General features: G+C 45.8%; 1 protein-coding gene across 1 annotated transcript in view; it reads right to left on the minus strand.

The window, feature by feature from the left end:
* Positions 1-9,690: 9,690 nt before the first annotated feature.
* Positions 9,691-27,192, minus strand: part of APP (amyloid beta precursor protein) — a 219,002-nt gene continuing 201,500 nt past the window's right edge. Inside the window, exons 15-17 of the mRNA XM_084271833.1 lie at positions 20,247-20,347; positions 16,995-17,141; positions 9,691-10,662 (exon numbers count right to left, since the gene is read on the minus strand). Of these exons, the coding sequence (XP_084127959.1) occupies positions 10,561-10,662; positions 16,995-17,141; positions 20,247-20,347 (350 nt within the window). The 3' untranslated portion in view covers positions 9,691-10,560. The remainder of the gene's footprint in view (positions 10,663-16,994; positions 17,142-20,246; positions 20,348-27,192) is intronic.

The following is a 27,192-nucleotide window of genomic DNA, read 5'->3' on the forward strand; positions in this document are numbered from 1 at the left end:
CACAGTACCACAGCAGGATTAGACCCCTCACCCTGCAGCCCCTTGAAGGTCATGCTGTCTGAACATGAGAAGGGATGCAGATGGAAAAATGCCCCTTAGGAGCAGCACCAGGGAAGACAGAAATAGGAGTTTTCTGGCATGAAGACTTAACAGGGAGATGATGTGTGTACAAACTGGTGTGGGCAGTGACACATTAACAGAAGACAGCCAAAAGGACAGCGTGATACTTTCTAGAAGGGGTGGCAAGTGAGGGAGGCAGGGTTTGGTGGGCTTCTGAAAGCGACAGAACCTAAGTGCAGTGGAATTGTTTAGCCCTGGAGTCTGGATTATAGATACTTTGAAATAAACACCTTGAACTTGGGTCGTAATGGGGACATGAGACGCCTCAGGACCAAATGCTTTGATCAGCAGATCCACACTTATTACACTGCATTAATTGCCAAGGTAGGCTGAGCCAGATGTCACAGCAGCTTTCTCTTCATCAAAAAGCAGCAGCAGCATGAAGTTTCCTGTGCATCTCAGCACTCATTTCCTGCAGAACAGCTTTTGTATTTCACGGTTCCCCTGCTCTCTTTTCCAGTTGCTTGAACAGCTCTGTCCAGTTCAGCCCGAGAGGAACGGGGAGCTCTTTTGCAGTTACTCGCACCCGCCCGCTCCCCGCTCTCCCCAGGCCCTGTGCTGAACGCTCCCCAGCGAGAAGCTCTGCAAGAGGAAGAAATACAGCATGTGCACAGAGACAATACCTTGCCTGCTTTTAAACCAATTAGGAACTTTGCTGAGAGATGAGAAGAGGCTAACAGTGCTTATTGAGGGCTAATTATTTATTACTGAAGAAGCACCGATTTTGGACCGGAGTTTCCTTCAGCAAAGGGCCATCAAAGCAAATTTTCTTTAAAACAAACAAACAAACAAAAGATACTTTCTAAAAGTTTACAGCTTTTCCACTCTGCAGCCAGGTTGGAGGAGAACAGACTTGTAAACAATCCAGTTTTGTGTTAATGGAGTCAGAGTGTGTTCTTGAGTTGTGTAATAGTCTGCAGCGCTATAAAGCTGAAGGAAACATGATGTGGTAGCAAATGTCGAGGGCTTTACTGTGTGCATTTACAGAGTAGTTTAGTCAAAAGCATATGGAGCCATTTAAAATGCCATTCAGCCAACACTGACTTGCCTACATGGCGTGTGTATTCAGTGTTTATTGTAATTATAGGCTCGCAGAGATACATGTGCAGGAGTGTGCTCTTAATGCAGCTGGCCTTGCGATAGAGGCTTGGTTTTGTTATGGTCTTTGACTTACAACATTTCCCGAGTTGTGTATTTAAAGTGGAACTTTTAAATATAAAAGTCCACCTTAATGAGCCTCTGGTGTATTTTATAAAGCCACAGAGCTGCAGACCTCAGACAGCTCCCAATTATTTAAAGAAAACCCCAAACCCTCCCCATTATTTCAAAATAGAAATAACAGCAGCTTTTCCTGTCTTCCTTCCCAGCCAGCGAGATAAATGGTTTGATGAGGTGTTTGCTGTGTTTGTCTTTCTGCGTGTTGCTGTGCTAAGAAAGAGAAATTTACTGGGGAAAAAGCAACGCTTCCTGCTCACTTCTGAGCCTGAAACCCTGACTCTGGGTGGCTTGCCTGCAGACAGGCATTGCATTTTGAACAAGTGTGTGTTTGAAGTACGCTGACTTGGTAAGACTGCTGACACAGCATCGCGTGCTTTCACAGGCATACCACGGAAGCGTCGAGGGTTTCTTTTCAAGGGCAACTGTCTAGTCCCAAAAGGGCTGTGTGACCTTTTGCTCTGTGTCAGTCTCAGCAGCACTGGGGATTTAGTTTGGGCTGACGCTGGACTGGCCTAATCCCAGGAGCACCTTGCCTTGTGCGTCGCCCACAGCATCACAAGCAGGCTGTAGCTCACATGGCCGAGCGCCTGGAAGCGAGACGTGAGTCTGTCTTCAAGGTCCTGAATTGGGAGGCAGACGGGAATGCATAATGTGTTGAAGCCACAGGATCTCGCATTGCTCAGGCACACGTTGGGAATGCACAGGGCTGCTAATGCTGCAAAGCACTCCTCCTTTCAGCTGAGCTTGTTACAGCTCTCACATTTGGCTATCAAAGCCATATGCCAGGGCTCACGATTTTAGGCAGATCAATAGAAGACTGATGCACATAAAAGCTGTGGTGGTTTTCTTGGTGGTTTTTTTTTTTGTTTTGTTTTAATGTGCTTGGTTCCCAAGCTTCAAATGAGATCTTACAGTCAGGATAATGATTGGAAAGCTCTCTAGAGCAAACCAGCAAGGAAATCTGAGGATGCGGGTGTTTATTCCATATCCTCAGGGCTTCAGAGCTCTGTCTCGGCTTCTTTTTAAAGAAGGGCAATAAATTCTCCCCAGAAAGTAGGTTTGTATGTCTCCTCCTTCCAGAAACTGTGCAAGGTTTAATCTTCTGCTCAGTGAATTCAGTTGAGGTTTTTGCCCCTTGTTTAGCTTATTATTTTTAACAGATAACTCCACAACTTCCCCCACCTAGATGAAAGCAAGGAAACAAACAAAACCCTCAACAAAATCCAAGACCCCTCTGGACTACCTTGTGGGAAACTTCTTTTAGGCTCTTTTTTTTCTCTCAGGCTCAGTTAACTTGGTGCTATAACATGGCACAGGCTGGGCAAGAAGACCCTCCTCCCAGTGCTGACGAGCCATCTCACTGGGTGGTCAGGCTGTGTTGCTGGGATCGATGGGAGACTATGTCTGAAAACTCTGCAGTGGAGGGCTTGAGCCTTCTTGTGTCCTACATGCTGAGGAAGGGTCCTGTCACTGGGCTTATCACTAGAAAATAGCGAAGGGGGCGAATTACTCGAGTGGCTGAGCCTGCATTTCAGGAAAGACTGGAGGGAAACCCCTTGCTTTCTTAGCACATGATCTGCAGTGTGGTTGGGAGGGGTGAGCAGTGCCTGGTCTCATCACTTCCTTGTACCTCTTCTGTCCCAGGAGCAGGGGTGTAAAGTCACAGGTGCCTTCCCAGAATGGGATTTCCACGGCTTCACTGCAAGGGAGTCAGGAGTTTGGAAAGCTGAAGCCACTTTCAGTCAGCATTTATATTGTTTAGTCTTAGCTGTGAGCCCAGTAGCAATTTCAGCCTTAACCATACCAAATCCCACTTCTTTAATACTGCCAGAAGGCTGGAGAAGTTGGGTGTTCTGAGGAAGCTGCAAAATTGTCATTCTTATTTCTATTATGGTGTTTGACTGTTGTGTTTAAGCACTATTTTATTTGATCAAATTGCTTCAAACGACGATTCTAGAGGACATGTGAATGGCAACAGCCAAGGCCACCAGCTGTGAGTGGATGCTGGTGATCCATGTCATGCTTTGGGAACTCACCCTTGGGATCAGAAATGGAGCTACTGCCCTGAGGTGTCTCATGACACAAGTCCTGCCACTCAGCCTTTACCCAGTTGGGGTGGGCCAGACAGCCAAAGGAAGGTGGTGATAGAACCAGTGATAGAACCCGAGGTAACAGCATGAAGCTGTGACGGGGAGGTTTAGGTTGGGTGTTAGGAAGAGGCTCCTTACTGAGAGGGTGGTTGGGCACTGGCACAGGCTCCCCAGGGAAGCGGGGTGGGGGTGGGGGGTGTCACAGCACCCAGCTTGGCTGAGGTCAAGAAGTGTCTGGATGATGCGCTCAGTCCCATGTTCTGACCTGTCTGGCCCTGTGTGGAGCCAGGGGTTGGACTTGATGATCCTGATGGGTCCTTCCAACGCGGGATATTCTGTGATTCTGTGATTCTAAGAACTGCCACTCGTGGGAAGAACTCACATTGGAGAAGTTGGTGGAGTCCCGTGGGCAGGACCCCATGCTGGAGCAGGGGAAGAGTGTGAGGAGTCCTCCCCCTGAGGAGGAAGGAATGGCAGACAGTGTGTGATGAACTGACCACAACCCGAATTTCCTGTTCCCCTGTGCTGCTGGCAGGGAAGAGGCAGTGAAATTAAGCCCAAGAAGAAAGGAGGCATGGGGGAGGGAGGGTAAGATTTGATTTCTCATTACTCTACTCTGATTTGTTTGGTAATAAATTAAATTAATTTCCCCAAATTGAGTCTCTTTTGCCCATGACAGTAATGGATGAGTGATCTCTCCCTGTCCTTAGCTCAACTCACGAGCCTCCCTTCTCTCCCCTGTCCCGCTGAGGCGGGCAGTGATAGAGTGGCTTTGGGGGGCACCTGGCCTCTAGCCAGGACCAACCCACAACACTAATGGAATAGGAAAAAACCCCACGCCAGAAATGTTTCCAGGGCTGCAGTTAGATGGACTCAGTGTGGTGATCAGGGGCTCAAAATAGCCATAATTACTGTGTCCCATTTTGGACCAGCAGCAGCCTCGCAGCTATTTCAAGGATCTTCTTCCTGCAGGTGCTGGTCAGCCCCTGGTGAGGGGAGTCTGCCCTGTGCCAACCAGCTTTCTCAGTCTTTCTCTCTCTCTTTCTCTCACTTATTTATTTATTTTATTAGCAGCATTTAAAAAGATTGATGACTAGTGTTTGATCTAGGTGCTGTCCTGTCTGGAACCAGTGCAGACGCTTTTCGCCATTGAGCTACCTCAGAGAAACTGGGCTAAAAACCCAGGAGGCACAAGCTGGGGAGACTCTAATTCAGTGTCCAAATTCAGCTTCAACTAAGAATCCTGTTAAACCCAGAATACTTTACCTCTGCATAAATCCCAGTGCTTATATTTGGGACCTTAAAAGATTTTTCTGTATAGTCACCTAAATAAATTTCCTGGGACTGTAGAAAGCTGAAGGGAAGATTTAATGCTTGCTTCTTCTAGGAGGACGGTGGAAGAGAGAATTACTGTTAAGAAGCAAAAACCATCCCGGCCTGACCGAATCGAGACCTTCACTTTCTGAGTGGTGGAAAAAATTGCAGAGGCACACAACCAGGCTGCTGTGCACAGCGTTATTTGTAATCTGTTCTCATATGTCATTAGGGTATTTCCAGTCTTGCTGCCTGGAGGCTTTTTAACAGCAGTTTACCCACTACCCACAGAATCCATTAGTTTAAACAATAAAAATATGCTGTTTGGCCACACAGCAATGGCCTTAAAATTGCTTTGGTAAGTGCAGATATAATGAGGATGGAGACTTAGAGGCTACACAAGGATCATGACAGACCTAATGGAAAATACAGCTGCTGTGAGCTGTTCTCCATAAGAGCAACACAAGGCCTTAGGTTGCTTTTCCTAGACCACCCCATAGCTGGAGAAACAGAATTGCAGAATGTTAGGGTTTGCAAGGGACCTCAAAAGATCATCTAGTCCAACGCTGCTGCCACAGCAGGATCACCTAGAGCAGGCTGTACAGGATTGCATCCAGGGGAGTTTTGAACGTCTCCAGAGAAGGTGACTCCACAACCTCTCAGGGCAGCCTGTGCCAGGGCTCTGTCACCCTCACAGTGAAAAAGTCTTTCCTTATGTTCTCATGGAACTTCCTATGCTCCAGCTTGCACCCACTGCCCCTTGTCCTACCATTGGCCGTCACTGAGAAGAGCCTGTGTCTGTTCTCCTGACACTTGTCCTTTACATGTTTATAAATGTTTATGAGGTCACTCAGTCTCCTCTCCTCCAAACTAAAGAGGCCCAGCTCCCTCAGCCTTTCCTCATGAGGAAGGTGTTCCACTCCTTTAATCATCTTCACGGCCCTGCGCTGGACACTTTCAAGTAGTTCTATGTCCTTCTTGAACTGAGTGGCCCAGAGCTGGACACAATATTTCACGTGCAGTCTCACCAGGGCAGAGTAGAGGGGGAGAAGGACCTCTCTTGACCTACTAACCACACCCTTCCTAATACACCCCGGGATGTCATTGGACTTGGCCACGAGGGCACATTGCTGGCTCATGGTCATCCTGCTGTTCACCAGGACCCCAGGTCTCTTTGCCCTATGTTGCTCTCCAACAGTTCCATTCCCAACCTATACTGGTACCTGGGGGTGTTCATCCCCAGATGCAAGACTAGATTTAGCAAGAGGCAGGTGCTGAATGCAGAGCATGGCACACATACCATGTCTTTTAGGATGGCCCTTCTAGCATGGGCCTGATAACGTCTGAAGCTTCGCTTCACATCAGGTACTCAGTAACCTGTGTGGATCTGTGAAAACCAACCAAGAGCAGGGCCATCAGCATCTTCAAAAGCCAGCAGACAGGTTAGAGCTGGCCCTTGTCCCTGCCCAGCACTGCTTCTCCTCGCCAGGCACAGCCTTCACCAGCTCTGCTGACGGAACCGAAGTGCCAGTGCTCCCCAACCCATTCTGTCAAAATGACTCAGACTAGAAAGCTTTTCCCATTAACTGCATCAACTCCACAGCCAGCAGTATTCTTATTTTATTTATCCCTCCCTCCCCACCCCCTCGAGTAAATTCCTTGAGGCCGGGGAGTGGAATTTTGTTTCCATCCCACAGCTGCACCCAACCACCCACTGGGTTTGTTGCTGAAGTGGATGATGCCCAATCAATCCCACACTTGGGAGTGAGGTGCTTAGCTACGGTCTTCTGTCAGCCTGTCTGTTTTATGAGCCTGTCAAAATGTTTCTATTCACTCCTAATATGATCTTTCCACAAGAAGAAGCCTCATGGCTGGAGACGGGCAGGAGGCTGCCGCTGCTACCTGGGCACTGTGATACATCGCCAGGCAGCTTTGGGGGTTCCAGCACCCCCCTGATTGTTCCTCTGCACGTTTCAGAAACTCTGCTCCCCCCCATGTGCTTTATGAGTGTGCCATGGTGAGTGGCTACTCCTTTTCTGTCAGGAGGGGGAGGTACGACCTGATCATCTAATCAGTGCACAAACCTGGGTGATTGATTAATTGCAGTCAGTCCACAGGCAGCAAGTGCAGCACCAGTGTCTTGCTGGCCAACAGCCCCACACCAGGAGGTTTGACTGGGAATTACTGGTCAAAGCAATTGCATTTTTCTGTAACTGGGATTGCATGGGATTACGGTACTACAAATGGGATTTGCTTTAAAGGCCAGTGACTCTCTGTATCTTATGGATTACTCCTGCGTCTCCTAAAAGGAATTTTGATAATGCTCCTTTAACGAGACTGCACTAAATTGAATTAAGTCCTGCCTTCCCCCCACAGTGGGATCCTTTTCTGGTACCGGACATGTGCACAGAATTGAGATTTAGGCACTTCTTTCCTGGGGGTATGTGTGACCTATATCAACAAGACCTACACAGACAGACAAGAGGTTAACCCTAAATACTTGTGAAACAAAACATTTTTTGGCCTTGTGGAGCAGTTTTGAGCCTGAAGGCCTGTGCTCATCACCACCCATTGTTCCTGCCCAAACAGTCCACTTTTAAAACCAGAGATGGTAAATCCTCTGGGGACATTCAGGAAATTCTTCAGAAAACACCGGGGTGCTCCGGAGCATAACTGCACCCAAGAGGGTAAAAATACAGGTATCCACTTGTCTCTTGTGCAGACATTGTGAGTGGAGATCTGCAGGGTCAGCATGAGAAGGAGCCTAAGGAGGGAGTCTTACGCCAGCAAGATGGTCCTGTTTTGGCTAAAGAATGTGGAATAAGCAGATAAGCAGTTTCTACACAGGACCTTGAAGGCCACGGTGCCCAGAGTGAGACCTTTTCCCTGATTATCCATTAAATTAAGGCTGACACCCATGAATATGATAATGATCTTAAAGAAGTATATGCTAAATGTGTATGACCGCAGTGCTCAGCTCTCCACATAAATCATACTGAATGTCCCCCTGGGGAGGGGAACAGTTAAGGTTGTGGTATAAGTGATACTGAGGAAAATACTGCTGGGAGGGGTGAAGAGATTGAAGACCCCGAAGAGGCAGTTGATGGGCTGTGCTCCTTCTCCACCCAAGACAGGGACACCTACTTGGGGAGCTGTTCTGATTTCACCTTTCTAGTAAGAATACCCAAAACATTTTGGGAGCAATACCATCATATATTAAGTGCTAGTGCAGTAAGAGTATTCATCCATGGCACTTCCAAACTCTTTATATCTGCCACCTTAATAAATTACCTGTGTGCCTCACCTTTGTGAAGCTGCCTCAGTGAAAGCCCTTCAGGGGCTCTGACAGGCAAACCTTGACGGCTAAGTGGCAACACACACAATCCTTTTGACATAAACCAATGACCAAGTCTGGAACCACGTCTGGACCTTGCCACACCTTCTCCTCTGAGGAGGAGTTTAGAAAGCAAGGAGGTCCTTTCTGAACATGGCACTGTAATGGGAGGGCCTCCCTCAGCCACCCATCATACTCCTACTTTTTACATGACACGGGGCCTACAAATAACACCAATGGCTTCTGATCCCTTTCACTGAATTCCCTCGGCACAGAGGGGATGGGAGAGCACAGGGAATAAACAGCTGGTTGGTGACAAGCAACAGGAAGCTCCCCAGGTTTCCCTGCTGCTGGTTCAGAGTAGTAGGTGCCTCCAGGCTGTCCATGTGCTGAACAAACACAGCTCCTGGTCAGCGGCCCAGTGCAGCTCCGTCCCAAGCCTGCAGGCAAAGCGGCCTAAGAGGCAAGGATTTGCAGGAGGTGCTGGATGAGGAAGGGCAAGTCAGCGCAACGGGGTTGGAAACTCTTACCTTCTCTTTGTTGAGGTCTGGGGCAACTCACTCAGCTCAGTTGGGCTGTGCAGCCCCGCTGCAGCCCCACTTCATCTTGCTGCAGAGACAAAAGCTGCAGGAGATGCTGAAGAGGCTGTCGTGGCTCAGATAAAACGTGTTAACCAGAGGCTTTTCCTGAATTGGTCTTGCTGTCTTAGTTTTACTCTTTCCTCATTCTTGCTTTATCTAACCTGTTTGCTACAGAGAAACAGTAATGAGCTTCCTTCTTCAGGCAACATGTGCCTTTAGTTTTACTCCATAACCCAGCTTGTAGCTTCATCAACTCCTCTCCAAGCTCAACCTGGGCAGCTCTTGCTGTGAGCCAGACAGAGGCGACCTTGAAGATCACCGGGTCCACTCTTCACTGTGGTCTCACCCCTCTTGGCAGGCAAGCCCTGCAGCATGGGCTTCAGGGTACCTGAAGGTACCTGGCTGGGGTTCATGTACCACGGCTCACCAAAGCCTTTGTCCCCTTCCTGCAGCTTGTCGGAGAAAATCACCTGTGGTGGTATTTTGTCCTTCCTGGGTGCTGGCTGCCATGCCCCAGTACCAGGCTGGAGGGTCCTGTTTCATAGGAGGCTCCTCCTTGTGTTCAGGGATGGAGCAAGTCATGGGATGGATCTCGCCAGGAAACCGACAGCAGTGCTGGTGAGGGCAGAGCCTGCCGACAAGCCACCCGTGGGGATGGACGGGGAGGCCCCGGGAGGTTTAAGTCACTCATGCCACGCTCCCCGGCACGAGTGAGGGCGGCTGATCGGCGCAGAAACACACCACTGCAACAGGCCTCCCCCAGGAACGTGTTTATTTACAGAGAACACTCTTACACACGCTGAAAGAAGGGGAAAAAAGAGAAGAGACGAGGTCTTAGCGGGGCAGATGTGCCAGTGTCCCTCGCTCCCACCCTGTCTTGCTACCGCCTGCCTTCTGCTCTGGTCTCAGTGCGACCGCCACGGTCCTTGTAGGGAACCCCCTTCCCATCCCACTCCCTGTGAATATCCCTGCTTCCTGTTTACGTGGCTTTCAGAAACCTTTGTTTTCTGCCTCCAAAAAACACTCTTGCCCAAGCTTTTTTTCTTAATTTATTTATGTAACACAGTGTAGAAAGCTATCAATTCATAAGCAATGGTTCTGTACAATCATCCTGCAGAGGATCCCTGTTAATTTTCGACCAGCAGGCACTTTTCCCCCCCAGAAGTGCTCACAATTAACAGGGATTCTTTTTTTTTTTTAATAGTTTTTTAAGATCAAAAAGATACATGGAAAAGAAAATAAAGTTTACCTCTCAATGCCTAAAGTGTGCACATAAAACAGGCACAAAGAAACGAATGTGTATTCCCATGATTTCTACGTCACTAATACAGCAGGAGCAACAATCTGTACAATAAAATGCAGCTGCAGAGGAAAAGAATTTCAATAACTCATCTGGAATACTTTTTAAAAAATGTTGTTTTACTTTAAAATGCATAGTGATCGGAAAAAAATGCTCAGCAAAGAGAAGCAGCTAAACCCCACAGACACAGAAAGCATCCCCCATCAATTCTTAAAGCATATTTCAATTGGGACTTAATTTTTGTCACAAATCACAAGAATAATATACAACTGGCTAAGGAGCTACATGATAAATAATTGGGAAAGAGAATCTATTCATGCACTAGTTAAATACAGCTAACCTCTTTACAGTACACAAAAAACATTCATTAATAATGTAGTGTAAAGACTGAAATGTAAAGAGAAAGAGAGAGAAAATACATTACTGATTTTATTAATTCAAGTTCAGGCATCTACTTGTGTTACAGCACAGCTGTCAAAAGGCGAGAATGAGTAAATAATAAAACAGAGTGTTTTTCTTTCTTTCCACATTATTCTATAACTGAACACCGATGGGCAGTGGAGCATCATTCTGCTGTCCAACTCATGAGGCTGCTGTGGTGTCCTAGTTCTGCATCTGTTCAAAGAACTTGTAGGTGGGATTTTCGTAGCCGTTTTGCTGCATCTTGGAGAGGTGACGCTCCTCTGGTGTCACTGCAGCATCCACCTGTCGTGAGAAGAAACAAGTGGGGTCAGACTCCAGCCGAATGTTTCCCTACGTTTCCCTACATTTCCCCACGTGGCGGCCGTCCAACAGACCCGGTAGGCTCTCCTTTCATTCAGGCAGAAAGTATCCTCTGGAACACAGGGCAGAGTTTGTTTGGCAGGTTCTACCCCTGTCCCCTCTTTTTTTTTTATTAACAAAGCAGGGAAGGTCAGTTGGGTCCCAAGATCAGTCCACATCTCCTAAGGAAGTCTACAAGAAAGGTGGCTGGGAAGTGATAGGGGCCCTTCTCCATTACACAGAGCATTAAGCCTGGTACCCACAGGCTGCAACACTGTCTGGAGAGACAAATGCCTCTGAAAACTTCTCTCCAAGCTATGCAAGACCATGAGTGGCCTCCCCAGTAAGAGCAAGAAACAGCACTGCACCCAGCAATAAATGAGAAGCCAGCAAACAGCTTTCAAGAACAACTTGCAAGAGACAGACCTTCCAGCTTGGAAAATCACGGTTCACTTTTCGGACAGAGTAATATTCCAGAGAGGTTTAAGGCACAGGGACAGTTCTGCAGCTCATTTTTTTGCTGCAGACTCCCAAACCAGCTCACCAAACTTGGGATCAAATGAATCTCAAAAGAAAGGAAAAAGGTCACTAAAAAGCTGAAGGAAATGGCTTGAGGCTGCCTTAAGTCCATGCTGTGCTCTCAGATCTGTTGCAGATGCTATAGCCAGGAAAAATTACTTGGAAAAAAATGAGGAAATGGCAGAGCAGCCAGGCACAAGCTGAGCAAAAAATCCCATTTCACTCACAGAAACAGAACTTCTCTGGCTCCAGGGTTGAGGTTGGTCAATTTAGTGATGAAAGCTTGATGTGCCTGCACTGCTTTCAGTATTTCTACTTAACAAAAATGGACCTTTCTTGATTAAGACAGACACTAAGACAGCGCAGTCAAGACTTCTCTGTTAAATACCTACAGCTCCACAAATGATTTTCTTCCTTCACTGAACATTACAGGAATATAAACCACCACCAAACTAGAGTGGGTGAGAACAGTCTTTAAACATTAATTAGGCATTTTACCTCCACTGCATGAGCTCAATAGCTGTTGTGTGTTGGAAACCTACCATGTTCCTGGCTATCTTGCCTTGCCCACCTATGAAACCAGAGCTAAGAAAGCCTGCTTGTCAGCTATTCCAGCTGCTATCTGTTCTTTCTAGTGTTAGCTCTTTAAAAAAAATGAGGTAAAAGGTGAATTTTACATCCTCAAAATTTCTGAACCAGGAAGTTGGTTGCAAGGTATGAACATTTTCCTGTGGATTCCTGTAGGTAGTGACCTTTAGGAAAAACATCTGTTTACCTTTAGCATAAAAATAACTGGTGATGGAAAGTGTATTCTCTGAAGAGGCCTTCTACAGCACGCTCATTTACTCTAACCTTGTAACAAAAACAGCAAAGGAGAAGTACCTATGCCCGATGCTCATCTTAAATCTTCTCTGCAACACTGGAAACAGCTCAGTGAGGACACACTATGACCTCTGACATGTCGTTCCCTGAAGCCCTGAAGCTCCTGATTCTGAGACAGCAACTCGGCCTCTCTCACTGCTAAAATACCACCATTCCAAGGCCAGCTTTCCCTTTTCTCTCTCTTTCTTTTTTTATTTTAAAAAGGTGGGATTTGCAGGGAGGAATTCTCTTATGCAACAAACCCAAAATACATTTGTTTCTTCACCTCCTGTGACACGCTTTCAGGCAACGAGATCCTGTTTGGAGATGGCGCTCTTGCTTTAAGCAGCTCTTTCCACATTTCCCTTGTTTTAGAAATTGTGGGGGAGGAACAGTGTTTTTCTTTCCCTGCCCCCCTCCCTTCTCCAGAAGTGCCAAAAGAAACTTTTTGTTTCCTACTGAAGGCCGCCAGCTTCCCCTGGCTGGCCCACGCGAGCTGCAAGCGCTCAGTTTGGCTGTCAACAGTCATTTCGATCCAACAAGGACAGGAGAACTCCCGGGACTGTCACAGCCCATCTCCTCTCCAACCTCTGCACCCAAATCCCCACGGCACCTCTGCACAGCAGCGTGCTCAGCAGCCAGCCTACCACTGCGCGCTCGCCTTTTAAAGACTTGCCCGTGCCCGCTGCCCGAGTCCCACCTGGGGCTGGGGGAGAGGCAGCCAGGGCTGGCACCGCTCACACAGCACTCACTGCTGGCAAGCACCTCCCGAGTGTGTGTGTGTGGGGGCTTCCTGCTGCTTTACCTGCCCTTTCTCCAGGGGTTGCCAACTCCTCCCTCCACAAGGATGCACCATCCATGTCCGTACGCGGCGACACAGCTGCTGTTCACACAACACTTGTCTTCCAGGCGTGTCCCCAGTGTGACAGCAGCAGGGCCCAGCAAACCCATTCCCACTGGCTTCGTACGGACACCTGGAAGGCCGGATCCCTGCCCTAAGGACCAGGCAGATTTAACAGCCCTGTCGATTTCTGCTGTGACGATGGCGCCGCGTGCCATCTGCTGCTGCTGAAGTCGCCGCTAACAGGGCTGACAAGGGAAGAGGAGGAGGACAAAGCAGGGGCAACGGCTGGTGTTCCCAGAGCATCTTCTGCACTTAGAGAAACCAGGAACACAAAGCAAGCTCAGGGGAAGAGCCTCCCATCCTTTCGCTCTCGCAGGTGCTGCTGTCAGGGCTATCCCCTCAGCCCTGGTTCAGGTGCACAACACCACCACGCTACAGGAGCACCCGGTGCTTCTCTGGGGCAAGAAGCAAAAGCCTCACAGTTCACAACTAAACCCGCTGACAACTTGAAAAGACTCTCTTCTAGCATGGAGTTCAAGCACAACATAAAGCTCTGGGGTCAGGGGAACAGGGGTCTCTGTGTCCCAATACATGCCTGAGAGCATCTTCCTTTCTAGGAGGCTCCTCCCACTAGGCTGGCAGGCAAGGAGGGGTATGCCAGAACCTGTGCTGTCCTCCACATTTAAGCTCCAAATACCACTGTATTGAATTGTTACCCACTTCAGCTTAAGCATCCCACTCAGCATTTCTTATTCAGGACTAGAAGATGGGATACGCACACTGCATGACCTGCCTGCAGGAAAGAAACAGGGTAACACAACAACATAAAAAAAACCCTCAAAGACACTGAAAGCAGAAGAGGCTAAAGAACTGGTGGGAAACTACAGAATTTTGGAAGGAAATCAGGGAGAAGAAAGATTATTGAAAATATGGTTATGGACTTTAACACTTTTGGACAATATTCCATATTAAAAAGTCTTACTTTGTAAAAAGTCATTTACAGTCAAACCCCAATAACCTCTGAGATGTGGCAGCCTAGATGCTTCCTTTTCTAGGTGAAGTCTCTTGAGAAAACAGCTCAGTCAGGTAGCTAACCTCTTTTGAGACCACTTGTCGATCCCTCCTGCTCCAGCCTGTGGATCCTTCACACAGAAAATCCCAATGTGGAGTCAAGAAAACGGTAATGCTGCAGTAAATTAAAGTGCTGCCTCTACACACGTGGGGCAGATCAAGAGACACTCCTGCAGAGCTGTCTCTGAGAGATGGACTATTGGGAGCACCACAGCAATTTTAATGGCTTCTCTGAGGCTGCTGTGAGCCCCCCCTGTTGTCACCTCTCCCCACACGTGCCTGTTGGATGTGCAGCCTTGCTAACAGAAAGCAAATGAGCCTCAAAGAGGAGATCTGAAAGAGGAGGAGCTGTGACAGTCTGCTGTGGTCTGGAGCACAGGAGAGGCAAGAACCTCTCCTTTGCCACCTGCTTTCGTGGAGGAAGCAACTCAACCTCCTGCAGACAGGCTGGGTGGCCACACCAGCAACATGCAACTTCATGATGCTTGCTGGAGCTCCTGTGGGCACAAACAGTAAGTGATTTTCAATCACTTGGTCATTTCCTTACTTAACTGTGGCAGCCCTTCTCCTGGAGAGGCTGAACCACTTTGAAACATTTATATGCTCAGATTTGGAAGAAAATTATTTTGACACTTTTTCTAAATAGGACAAGTATATTCCTCCTCAGAGCTTCAAAACATGGCTTATCAGCATTTTTAGTAACCTCTTTTGTTAAAGAAACAGCAAAATGAGAAGTACTACAGTCAGAGTTAACTTTTTGGAAGATAATGCAGGTGGAACAGGACCCGTTTTGTAGTCTTGCATCCATTAACACGGAGTTAAATTCTCACAGTAACTTCTGATGTGAAACAAACAGGTTGCAAGATGTGTTAAAATATACTCAGCCAACCTACAGCCGATGTACAGCTATTTTTATACCAAGTGATTTTGCTCCTTCACGTTTCTGTGCACAGCACATTAAAGGCATGTTGTTGCTAAATAAATTAATCCTCTTTAGAATGCAACAGCTTAATTCTGAAGACATCTTAATATTAAACATCAATTGTATATGGATATTTGAGGTGTTTGGGTTGTTTTTTCCCCTCCCAAGGCAAGTGCTACACAATTTTCACCATCCTGGGACAAAAACAGCTGCTATGGCTCTCTTGCAGGTGAGAAGCTCAGACAGTGGGGCACAGCAGCCTGCCAAGCCCATAGAGCACGTCTGGCAGAGCAAGGAATCCTGCCTGGCAAAGCCAGGCACAATGCAGCACACCTACAAGGCGACACCACCCACCGCGTGGTACTGCAACTCGCCCCACACTCCTGGTAGAGCTGCACGCTCCAGCTTTACGGCTTCAGCCCCAACATTTTTTACTCCCTAAGTGATGCTGTCCTTTTGACACGAGTCCCTAGTTGTGCCTGTGCATGTCAGTCCTGGTCAAACATTTCTGAGTCCTCTCTCACTGAAGAAAGTTTGCAGGAGTCCACGATTACCTCTGCCAGGCCACGCTGGCAGGAATACCTCTGCCAGGCTATGCTGTCAGGAATACCTCTGCCAGGCCACGCTGTCAGGAATACCTCTGCCAGGCCATGCTGTCAGGAATACCTCTGCCACGCCATGCTGTCAGGAATACCTCTGCCACGCCATGCTGGCAGGTGTGAAGCCCACCTGAAATTTCCAGGTCATCCTGCAGTAACAGTATGGCCACATTCCATGTGTAGTTCAGGGCCCTGGCCTATAGCAAGCCTCCTGGCCTATTCTGTTCTTCCTTCATCCAGCCAAAGGAGAGACTGCACAACTGTTGGCAGTGGCTATCAGCCAGGTGGTTTAAAACTAAAGCCTGTTTCAATGTTCTACAAGATGGGATGGAAGCTCTCATATGGGGGGTTACAGCTGAGAGTCTTGCTGGCTGTTTTGTGCCTATCATGCCAAATTCTGCATGGCTTGCTGCTGGCTCAAACCTCGTCCCAAACAGTTGGTGCTCTTCTGCAGGGTTTCAAACCACGTGGGCAACCACAGCACAGACACAGGGATGCACAAGCACAGGCTTAAGACAAAGGCTTACGCAAATATTTTTAAGACCCTTCATTGCCCCAGAGAGTGGGATGCACCAGGAAGCACCTACATCTCCAGCAAGATCAAAGCAAGGTTCATGTGTCTCAAGGTGAAACCAACAGAACCGTGGACTTGAACAAGACTTAGTTTCAGCCAAAAAATTAAAAAAACAGTTTTGAAAGGCAAAAAACTATAAATGTTTCAAGTGCTGCCCCACACAGCTACTATCCACAAGCCAAACACGCAGCAAAGTAGGTATCAATACACAGTGGGGGGGGAAATATGCTACACGAACCTCCTTCCAGTTCTCATAATTAAGTTCTTCTACTTACAGAGATACTTTCTTAAATCCAAACAACAGAGGAGGTATTTTAAGTTACTATAAATTGACTACAAATTTACTCCGTAGACTGGGAAGAGACAAGGGGTTTAATCTTGAAAATCTCATTTGTTTCTCAGATCTATGACTTTCGGATTAGCCACAAATCAAAAGCTGTTGGTGGCGAAAGAAAATCTTGTTTGGAGAACAAAAAGTAACAGATTATCTGTATAGGGAAAATCCTCACAGTGGCTCAAATACAGAACCATGTGTGTGTGCACTCCCAACAACAGTCAACCTGTTATTTTTCCTCTTGCATAGTACTGGCTCACCGGCTGTTGTTACCCTTCCTACAACATGAGCGTTCACATTATGAGGTGATTGGTCTGAGACAGCTGCAGAAGATACTCTTGCTGTTTTACACCCGACCTAACATGGTTTGTATTGTGTCTGGATTTACAAAATGAGGCAATCTGATGCCACTGTGCCAGACGTCACCACTCCAACTCCGAGCATGAGGCTAGCCAGACACGCGGGTTCTTCGCCTGTAGACACCTTCAGAGAGCAGCTTGCTGGCTGTGTTGTACAGGCGACACCAGTTCTGTCAGGCAGTGTTTTCTTACCTCCACAACCCCATGATGGATAGATGTGTACTGCTTCTTCTTCAGCATCACCAAAGTAATGACAATCACTGTTGCTATGACAACACCTCCCACCATTAGTCCAATGATGGCGCCTTTATTTGAACCCACGTCTTCAGCAAAGAACACCTACAAAAGAAAAAGAAAGGAAGGAGGCTAATAAAAAGCTCACTGATTATTTAGCTAACCTGTCTGGCTGTCACGGCAGTATAAAGCTTGTTGTAATTAATCAGTAATCAAACAGTATTGCGTATCATCCTAATCATTTAAAACTGGATTGCAGTGCCACAAAGCTCTTCTGGCTGGAGAAGAGCTATTTGGGAAACCTCTACTGCCTGTGGTGTAGCAGTGCTGTGACTAAGGGGGAGACTAATCTCTGTGGTCCTGCTTCACACAGGTCTCCAATAGTAGCTGCTCCTCTCCCTTGGGTAGGCGAGCCAAGCTAATTGTAGAATGGCTGATTAGCTTGTAGAGGAGTAACCAGGGAGCATACATATTTCTTTACTTTTAGGTTGCTAATCATGGAAGCATTCACAAACTGAAATCTGTGTGGCTTGTTTGGGATAGGATGCATCTCTTGGGCAAAAAAGCATTGAAGACCTGCAGGAAAACAGTGAAACTTGCGGACATCCAGCTGGGGAAAAATTCTCACACCGAAGAGACAAAGAGGCCCAGAAAAATGACAACCAAAGGATGCTTCAAGATTTTGCAGGGTAAAGGGAGAATGAGCTATACCTGGGTGATGATGGTACTTAAGTGAGCCCTACACAACGTAACATTTGTGTGAAAACCAGAGAAATCCACTTGAATTATATGTACTGATAAGACAAAGCAGTGGAAAGCAAGACGCTTTATGACATGTTTAGTTAAGAATGGCTTTTAGCAAGAGAAGCAGGTATGAGAAGTGGGTGGCTGTTTTCACTGTCCTGTTTTGTATTCAAGGAATATGCTGGATTACTTTACATCTATGCACATTTTACAAACCTTTTGTCTGCTTGTTGATAGAGGGCTTTTATTATTATTATTTTTAACCAAAACGGACAAAAAGGGTTAGAGAATAAATTACATTCGCAGAATTGTAAGACTACCTCACCCTGAAAGACTAAATACTTTGACAAGTATTTAACAAAAATGCAGAGGGAAGCAGGAAACCAGCTGAGAATTATAATGAGCTGTATAACATTTGCACTCTTTAAGAAACACAATGTTCCTCAGAGAGGTATTAAAGCATGCAGTATAAATATTTATATTGTTCCTAGTCATAAGCAAGAAATGTGTTTAAACAAAGTTAAGAATTCACTACAAAGTACACACAATGGACAGCGTTGGCATAAGCTGATGTGAAGCAGTAATTTCTTCTGTCAATTTTACCTGCCCGGGAATGAAATTTTGTTACTGAACTATTGTGGAGCACCGTGAAATGCCCCAGCTAATATATACGTTCAGCAGAGGAAGGCCTCAGAGCACTCTGAGCCATGAAAATCAACTTACTGTACAGTTAAAACATGAACGCCCATAAGGGAGAAAATAACTGCAATTTCATCTCAGTGCAGAGGTTTGCGGTGCAAAATACAACACGCAGCTGAATTCAAAGCAACATCCAAAGGAGAAAAGTTTGTTTCAGTAAATCCTAGCAGGGAGCAGGAGAGGGAAACCACAGATGAAAATATCTTCTGCTTCTTGCTTTTCCATTAAAGCTAATGGAGAAGGGCTCCAGCTAAGGGTATGGCATGTGGCAAACCAGCAATGCCCTGTACGGCATCGGTCCAGTGCCTGCTCAGCAGCACCGGGCTCCTTGCTCAGCATCAGCTGCAAAGATAACCTAGAGGACAGCTTACTAATTTTTAAGCAGTGGTCGTACCCATCAGTAAGAACCGTGGCATAAAATGCTCAGCAAAGCTGCAGAGGCCTATTTTAAGCATCACATAGGCTACCCAAGTGCAATGCATTCTCCAATCAGCCACCACAGTGAGGGTACCTTCCAGCGCCAAACTGCTTGGGAAGGTACCAAGCCACTTAAAAGGTTGCAGGCTGTGGCTGGGAAGCGACACAGGGTCAGTAGCCACCGTGTCTGAGGCACGTTTCTGCAAGTTCCTTCCCTCTGGTAAACTCACAGGGGTTTACTCTGTCAGGATGTTTAGCCCATCTGAGCTAAGCATGTCAGAATTTCCCAAATTAGTGCTAATGCATTTTGGATTAGCTCGTCAAACTGGGAATTCTCAGTTCTCGGCATCAAAGAGATGGCAGAGTATCTTTTCACACAGTGATTGCCTAGTTCAAATGCAAATGTGAGTCCCATGTTAATTTTAATTTTCAGCACTACTTAGCTTTAAGAATACATTAAGAAAAAAAGCTTTCAAGTTTAATATCAGGATATTGAAAGTCATGGAACTGAGATCTCATCATGTAATGCACCTTTACAAAAGAGGAAGCAGAAAAGGTTTATAGTCAACACTGCTGTATGGGTTCTCGTTACTGGGGGGGGACTGAAAAATGCTTTTAGAAGATGTTTGTTCTTACTTACATTGCTTTTAGTTGTTTAGGGTTTTTTTTTGTTTTGTTTTGCTTTTATAAGCAGCACAGTTCAAATGGGGAACATTATTTTGCTCCTACCGGCCCTTCACCTGTTAATAATTTAATACGTCTTAAGGAACCAAACACACAGATACAGCCTCAATCAAAATTAAGGGTAGTGCAGAATCTTTTCTTATCCCAAGCAGGCAATCTTGCAAAAGGTTATGCTCCACCGAGTTCAGCCTCCTTCATGCACCACCACCATCTGTTCTGACAGAAAAGGGATCTATTCCTGAAACGGTGTCACTCTATTTCTTGCTGCACCATGCTGTGTGTCTCCATCAAACCTTTTTCTTTCTTTTTTTTTTTTTTTGTTTAAACTTACTTAGCATTTTCCTTCCTCTGTATCCCTTCTCTTTTAGGTATGTGTCCAAGACTGAGGGACTGTATTGCCCGTATGACCACGTCCACAGACACAGCAGTGCAAGGCCAGGAACTGTCAGAACTTCCCCTCATGCAGGACGGCCTTCCACCCTCTCTGCCAGAATTATTGCAGGTTTACTCTCAGCCTTGAAATCCTTATCTGTTCCAGTGGAAGCGCTTTGCCAGCACTGTCAGTATCCACATCACTCAAGGGAAACACGGCTGTAACTGACCCTCTGGCTGAAGGCTGAATCGGGGACTCGACACGCGCGCGTGGAGAGCAGTGTGTTCACTCACCAGCTTTTGATGATGAACTTCATAGCCTGAGTCATGCCGGAACTCGGCGTCCATCTTCACCTCAGAGATCTCTTCTGTTTTAACATTGGTCAGCCCGGAACCTGCATTGCAGCGCAATGACAAGTGGTTAAAGTCACCGACTCAGTCGTGCTCTGCTTACCTCCCGCCGTCACACGAGCAGAAGGCAACGGCATCATTCACGCAGAGGAGGTGTGATGCCACGTGAAAGGGAACTGGGAGGAAAGTGAGGTACATCTGATGTTTCAGTCCCACTGACGTGATACAGAATGAGCTGGTAAAATTTCTCCTCTGTTAAAACGTTCCTTAATTCACTACAGCTGTGTTGGTACAAGAATCAAAGGCCTCCAGCATGAAACACTGCAAGAGCTACGCTGCGAGGGGACCAACAGCGTTCTCCTGAATTGTGTCACAGGATGCAGACAGATCTGCTCCAACAGCCCCCTTAGCAATGCCAAGAAAATTTGGCATTTAGGCCAAAATCTTCCTCCTCCTGAGCTCTGGCTGCTGGGAGGAATAAACACATACCCATGGCTTGAAGTGAGGAACCCCAGGTATCACAATTTCTTGCTCCCCCGAGTCTGTACTTTTTGCCCAGACACACATGTGCAAATGCTCGCTCAGTTCACACAGCTCCCATTTGTTTTCATGTTTCAGGCTGCTCAGAATTACCACGATTCAAGGCTTGACCTCTGCCTGAGAGGGGACACCATAACCGGCCCTCGGGAACACAAACACACAGTAAAGCAAGTAAGCACAGCCTGCAGCCACCTTAACTGTAGGTAGTTTGCAGTCCTGCCCTCCCCTTATGGGTGCGAAGGGGGGATGGATGCTGCACGTGTCTAATTGGAGAGAAGGCCAGGATTTCCTCCTGGAAATTAGCCTTAGGAGACTGAGCCAGACTTAGAGCAGCTGAGCAGTGCACCCCATCTATCTACGCACCAGTGTATCTATGAATGTTTTGTCCTGAAAAGCTGGCTCTGGCTTACAGTGAACATATGGGTACTCATGTGGCTGGTTATTTTCCTTCTCAGCACCAACTGACTGACATTTGTATTTCTTGGAGGTACAAACACTCCTGAAACATGGTGTTTATGAGAAGTTACTTCCTCACCCTACCTAATGTGGTAAGTACAAACTGGTTCATATTCCGTGCCTATATTTATTTTAGCATTTTATCACTCCAACCTCTCTCTCCAAGCCTTCATTTTTTTTTCTTAGTATTTTGGACTGGCCTTAAACTCTGATGCAGAGGAAGAACCTCTTCTGTAATTCTCAACACTGCTGACTGTTCTTATGCTCCACCATCTCTCTGGACTCCCAATAAATTCTTGAAGACTTCCATGTGCCAATGAGCTCCACAGTCTAAAGTAGCACTCAATGCAAGAATTATTGCCCTTTTATTGCCTTGGAATGTGCAATTACTTTTTTCACTGAATGCTGATTTATTTTTCTATTATGAGTCAGCAAGAACAGACTTCCCTGGAACACCTCTGGACTGTACAGACAATCTTATTCTAATGTTCTGATCTTTTCTTTTTCACAGCAAACCATGCAAAGGATAGGCAAGTATCATCTTCATGCAGTATTTGTGGTTATTTTCTTGAACAGTCTGACTGCTCCATAAATTCTGCCTGTCTTTTTTTTTCTTAAAGGAATAAAGCACTTCAAAATCTCAAATTTCTTTAAGATTTTTGATGCTACATTTCAGTGCTGACATAAGCATATTATGACACTTATATATGGGACCATTTCAAAATGCAAGAACCGTAACATACTTAAGGAACTGCAGTTAGGAAACAAACCGCGGTGTTCCCTCAATGACATGCAAGAGGAAATGGAGATGAAAGAAAGAAAACCCACAGGGTACCTGAAAAGAGGTTTAACTTTCTATCCCTGAAGCAGCTACGGTTAGTCTTCCAAACTAAAATAAGAACACAACTTACTCTCCTTTGTGCATCATCTCAAAACTGCCCCTACACCCACATCAATGGGAAGCGAAGAATATCGGACCATGTATCTGGCTGCACAGACACTCACCTCTCCAGCCACCTGCCTTTCTGCTTTTAGGATGAACAAGGGAGGGGGAAGAAATCCAACAGTGGAATAGTAGTGCCTCACATAGATTATACAGCGAGGGGGAAAGGGTTTTCCCAGGACTAGGTTCACTGCCCTGGTCTGTAGTGACCGAAGCCGCGACTGGCTCCCAGCTGCTCGCCGCTGTTCACGGGCCGCTCCTGCTGCCCCTTAGACATGCTGGCAAAAGCATCACGTGGGAGCTCCCCAAGGCAAGGGCCTGAGGAACTGCACTACTCTACTGCTACAGCCAGCATATTCACTGCAGCACAGATGCTGGTTGGAATATAACCATACATATAGAGATACATCTGTGAAGTGCCACCTTGTCTTTTGTCGAGGGAAGTTCTGCCTCCCAAACCTCTTAGAAGTCACTGGAAGAGTTAGGAAGCACACGGGAAATGGTGATTCAGTTTGGAGTGAATCTGGATTTCCAAAATGCCTTTGAGAAGGTCCCCAGTCAAAGCTCTGGCAGAAGCAAAGATGGTAAGGATTAAGACGGAAGGAAAGTCCTCCCCAGCTTTCCATAACTGATTAAAAGACAGGAAATGAAGTGTAAATACATCACCATTTTTCACAATGGAGGAAGGTTACCAGCAGGGTCCCGCAAGGATCTGTGCTGTGCTCTTTGCAAAATGATGTGGGAAAATGGAGTGAATAATGATGTGACAAAGTTTATTGACAAAAAAATAAAAGAAAAAAAGAGGATAGTCAAAACCAGCTGCAAAGGCCTGCAGAGGAATATTGCAAATTCAGAGTGCACAATAAAAGGGAAATGATATTCAGTGTAGATATAAAAGAGAGTGGTGCTTGCAGGGATACACAGCCCCCACTATACATACACAACAAGAGGCTCTAAATTAGCTCTGTTCCACCCGGGACAGAGACCTGGCAGTCACTGCAGATAACTCTCCGTGGGCAGTCGCCTCAGCAGCAGTCACAAGGGCAAGGAGAAAGCTGGGAGGCATTATGAAGGAATAGAGAACACAGAAATGATGTTACACAACTGTATAAAGGGTGCATCCTCATTTTACATCTGGCTATGCACTCTGGTCACTCCAGCTCAAAGAAAGGCAGAAGAACTGGGAAAAGATACAAAGCAGGGAGACACAGAATGGTTTCTGGGAAAGAGGGAGTTTTCAGGCTGGAATGGACCACGGAGGGGAAACACTACTGAGGCCTGTACGACTGCGAATGACAATGAGAAAGTCTGCAGGAAATGGTTATTCATACTAAGAAAATATGGGACACCAATGTGGCAATGGCACAGCAGATCAAAACCCAACAGAATGACGTGTGTTTGTGTGTATATATATAAAAAAATCTGTCACAATACAGAATTGGACTGTGGAACTCATTGGCACAAACCATGAGGATGTTCAAAAATCAAATAAACAAATGCAAAGAAGAAAGGTTCGTCCAGAGTTAGTCAACACAATGGTGAAAACACACTTTCGAGTCCTGGAAGTCTATCAAATGCTGGCTGCCAAAAGCTCAGCGGATGTGCCAGGAGTCTAAGGCAGAGGTGAAGTAAGGATCCTCTATGTACCACTGCTAGAGGCAGGATAAGGGGCTTGGGGACTTCTGCTCTAGGGCACCTTCAGTGAAAGCAGGCTACGATAGCTTATATTGTGGGCCTTCAGTTAAACAGAGCAAAGATGCTACAGGCAGGAGCTACAGCAGTATTTCACAGGGCAGAGCAGGTCAGGAGCCTTTGCATCACTAAGTGATGGAGGGTGAATATTCCTCTGCAGGCTCCTCAGCTGCTGGAAAAACAAAGGAACAGGCTTCCCTAAAGCCACATTTCTCTGAGGGTTCCCTTCCCTCCTCCCATTCCCATTAAATGGCAGCAGAGGAGCTGTACTTCCAGCATGCAGCAGGTTAAGCAATCTTTTGCCCTATCAGGCAGAAAATTTTTGGTTTGGGCCAGGTGACCAAGGCCTGGAAGTCTACTTGGCCTTACTCACCAATTCACAAAACCGTCATGGGATTGGAATACAAAAGTAGGACCTACTCTTTTTTTTTTTTAGGAATTTAATGTTACAAGGCTTACTAAAACTTGGTTTTGGTAGCTGGCACAGGAAAAAGGTCAGAAACACAAAAACCTTCTTTTGCACTAAGAAACCTGATAGCAAATTCTTCCTTCCTCCTATTGCCCTTTGAAGTGAGGAAGAAGACTTTTAGAAGTATGACTGGGGTAAACTGGTTGTCTTCTGCAAATACCTGACTGCATGGTAAGAGAAGCGTGACTCTACACTGGAATCAATTAACTACCTGGTATGAGACAAAAATATACATGTGGGGCTATGTATGTCTTTGCACCATTCTACACTATGGAATTTAGACTTTCTACCTAACAGATTTCTATTTCCAGTTCATTCACCTTCCTGTCCTAGTGACTATATACTTAGACCTATGTGCTAAAATCAAAAAGCTAAATGAAGAAGAAGAAAAAAGGGCCCTTTGCAAGCCTTTTATTAGAGGTGTGGGAACCAAGTAAGGTGCAAATGGCCCAGGGCTGCCCCATGCCACTCTACTCTTGCATTGAAGGCAGTCACAGAAAGTTCACTATATGCCAAGGCCTTTAACTCTGACAAAAAGTGTTGCTTTTTCACTACCAAGCCTAAAATACACAACCTGAACACAAAAGCCAGTGTAAAAGGAGAAAGGTGACAGCAACAGCCTCACTCCGAATTCACAAATAATGATAATTTTTAAGTGCGTTTTCTTCTGAATTACTTAAATTCAAAAATGCTACAGTTTGGATGGTAAATATATTAATTTGCAACTCCTTAGAAAAACTGACAAAACTATTAACCCATCAAAACCACGGGCTTAAAAGGCTCTAGCAAAAAACAAGCTATGACAAGCTTCTCATTTTATTTATGTCAATTAGCAATGTTAACAGCTTTTCTACATACATGGATGTAGATGCACACATGCATGCACACACACAGCCAAACATCAACAGGAGCGGCACCTGCAAGCCCTATCATCCCTTGCACTTCAGCAACAGCAAAATCGTATGGAGTTAAAAACTACTCATGCGAAACAAAAACCATGTAGCAACTTTAGGGAACACCTTATTCTCACACAGATGAACTTCTGCATTTGCATAAATATATATTTAGGCTTTAAGAAGGGTAAGAAAAATGCAGATGTCATGAATTCCACCAAGGACACAATTAGGTGTACGTTTTCTACCATTACTGCTTGCAATTGCTTCATCTAACTGTTAAGAACGCAGCAAGATTTTGTGATACTGTTTTGCAAGGATCTGCAACAGGATTAGCTGTGCCTGTGGTCTTCCATTTCCTTTTAGAGTTCAAAAAGAAGCACAGCTGAAACTACCAGAGCTGTGTGGTCTCTACATGGAGGACACCTGAAGCAGCACATTTAAGCAACAGAAGTAGTGACTGCATTCAGGAAAACATTTAACTCCAGGTCCATGAACCGTATTTGAGTAACGGCAAGAACAAGACAAGATTTGTTGATTCATGGCCTGTTGCAAGTGTAATAAATGGCTTTATCAGGGTAAAGTTTCACCTAAACCAAAATGGGTGGGCGGGAAGGAATGCCATGTTTGAAGGATTACCTGGGCAGACGGCTGCATGTCCTTACTCAGAGTTCAACTATTACTTCTATAAGACTCAGTGACTTTGTGCAGGGCATTTCATTTTGAAATGATAGAAGAAGGAAGATTGTATGCTCACTTAAAAAGATTAAAATGAAGATTATGTACTCAGCTTTGTAAGGCCAACTCCAATATCTTTGAGGAGTAAGTACTTTTAAGACCTCATGGAACTAAAATTCCCTGGTGTCCCCTTGGAAGTTGGTAAAACGGCTGGTCGTTTGCAGGTCATGGATGACTGCAGGGCTCTCAAATTGGAGAACACAAAAAAACAAGTGCAAAATTAAAGGTTATCTTTTTGAAAAAAGAACCACACTGAAACTCAGTATGAAATAATTGTTTTTCAGAATACCAGGGATATTTTAATGTAAAAATGAATCAAACCAAGTAAAATCTGATCATCTTTCTGGCCTGTCAATGCAGATGCTGTGTGTGCATTCACACATACAACTGCTTTCACAGTGAGTAACTATCCGATTTATAAAGCAAAACAAAACAATCTAATGGAAAAAAGAAATCCATTAATGATTTTTATTTGGTAGCTGCAGACAATTGGTTTAAGACAGCTGTATTGAACTAACATCACTAAGATAGGAAAAAAAAACCCTAGCAATTTCTGGCAAGAAAATCATAAATAATTCACTAAGCTGCTCTATGCCCTCACCTCCTAAAGGCTGCAGCGTACGTGCTAATGATGCTGCAGAACAGTCATTAGGCTCACAGAGTCTCTCCAACCATGTATATATATAAAAGATATTCCCTCAGCTTTCTGTATAATGTAATAAAGACGGACATGTCATGATTCAGAGCGGAAGGGCCAGAGACGCGGCATCAGCTTTTATGTGCAACGTCTCCTCAGACTTACCGACTCCTTGCAAAAACAATCAACTGACAAAGAGCTGGGACAACACACACAACGCCCTCCAACCCCCCCCAAACTGTATTACATGGAAGAAATAAACACAATATAACCAGATCCTTGCATTGTGAATTACGGGCATCCTGTGAGTGATATAATTACCACTGTTAGTGGTATAATTACAGTTGTTACTGTGCTGTGGATAAGAGTATGAGCTACCCTGTGCAGTGTACTGGTTATTTTCTTTATCACCTTGGATTTCAGAGAATTTGCCCGTGATAAGCAGCATCCATTCTGATGGTAGGCCTAATCTTTGACCAATTTCCACAGGTTAGACCTGCTGGAATGACAGGAGCAAAAAG

The sequence above is a fragment of the Gallinula chloropus genome (assembly GCF_964237585.1).
Source record: "Gallinula chloropus genome assembly, chromosome: 1".
Taxonomy (NCBI): domain Eukaryota; kingdom Metazoa; phylum Chordata; class Aves; order Gruiformes; family Rallidae; genus Gallinula; species Gallinula chloropus.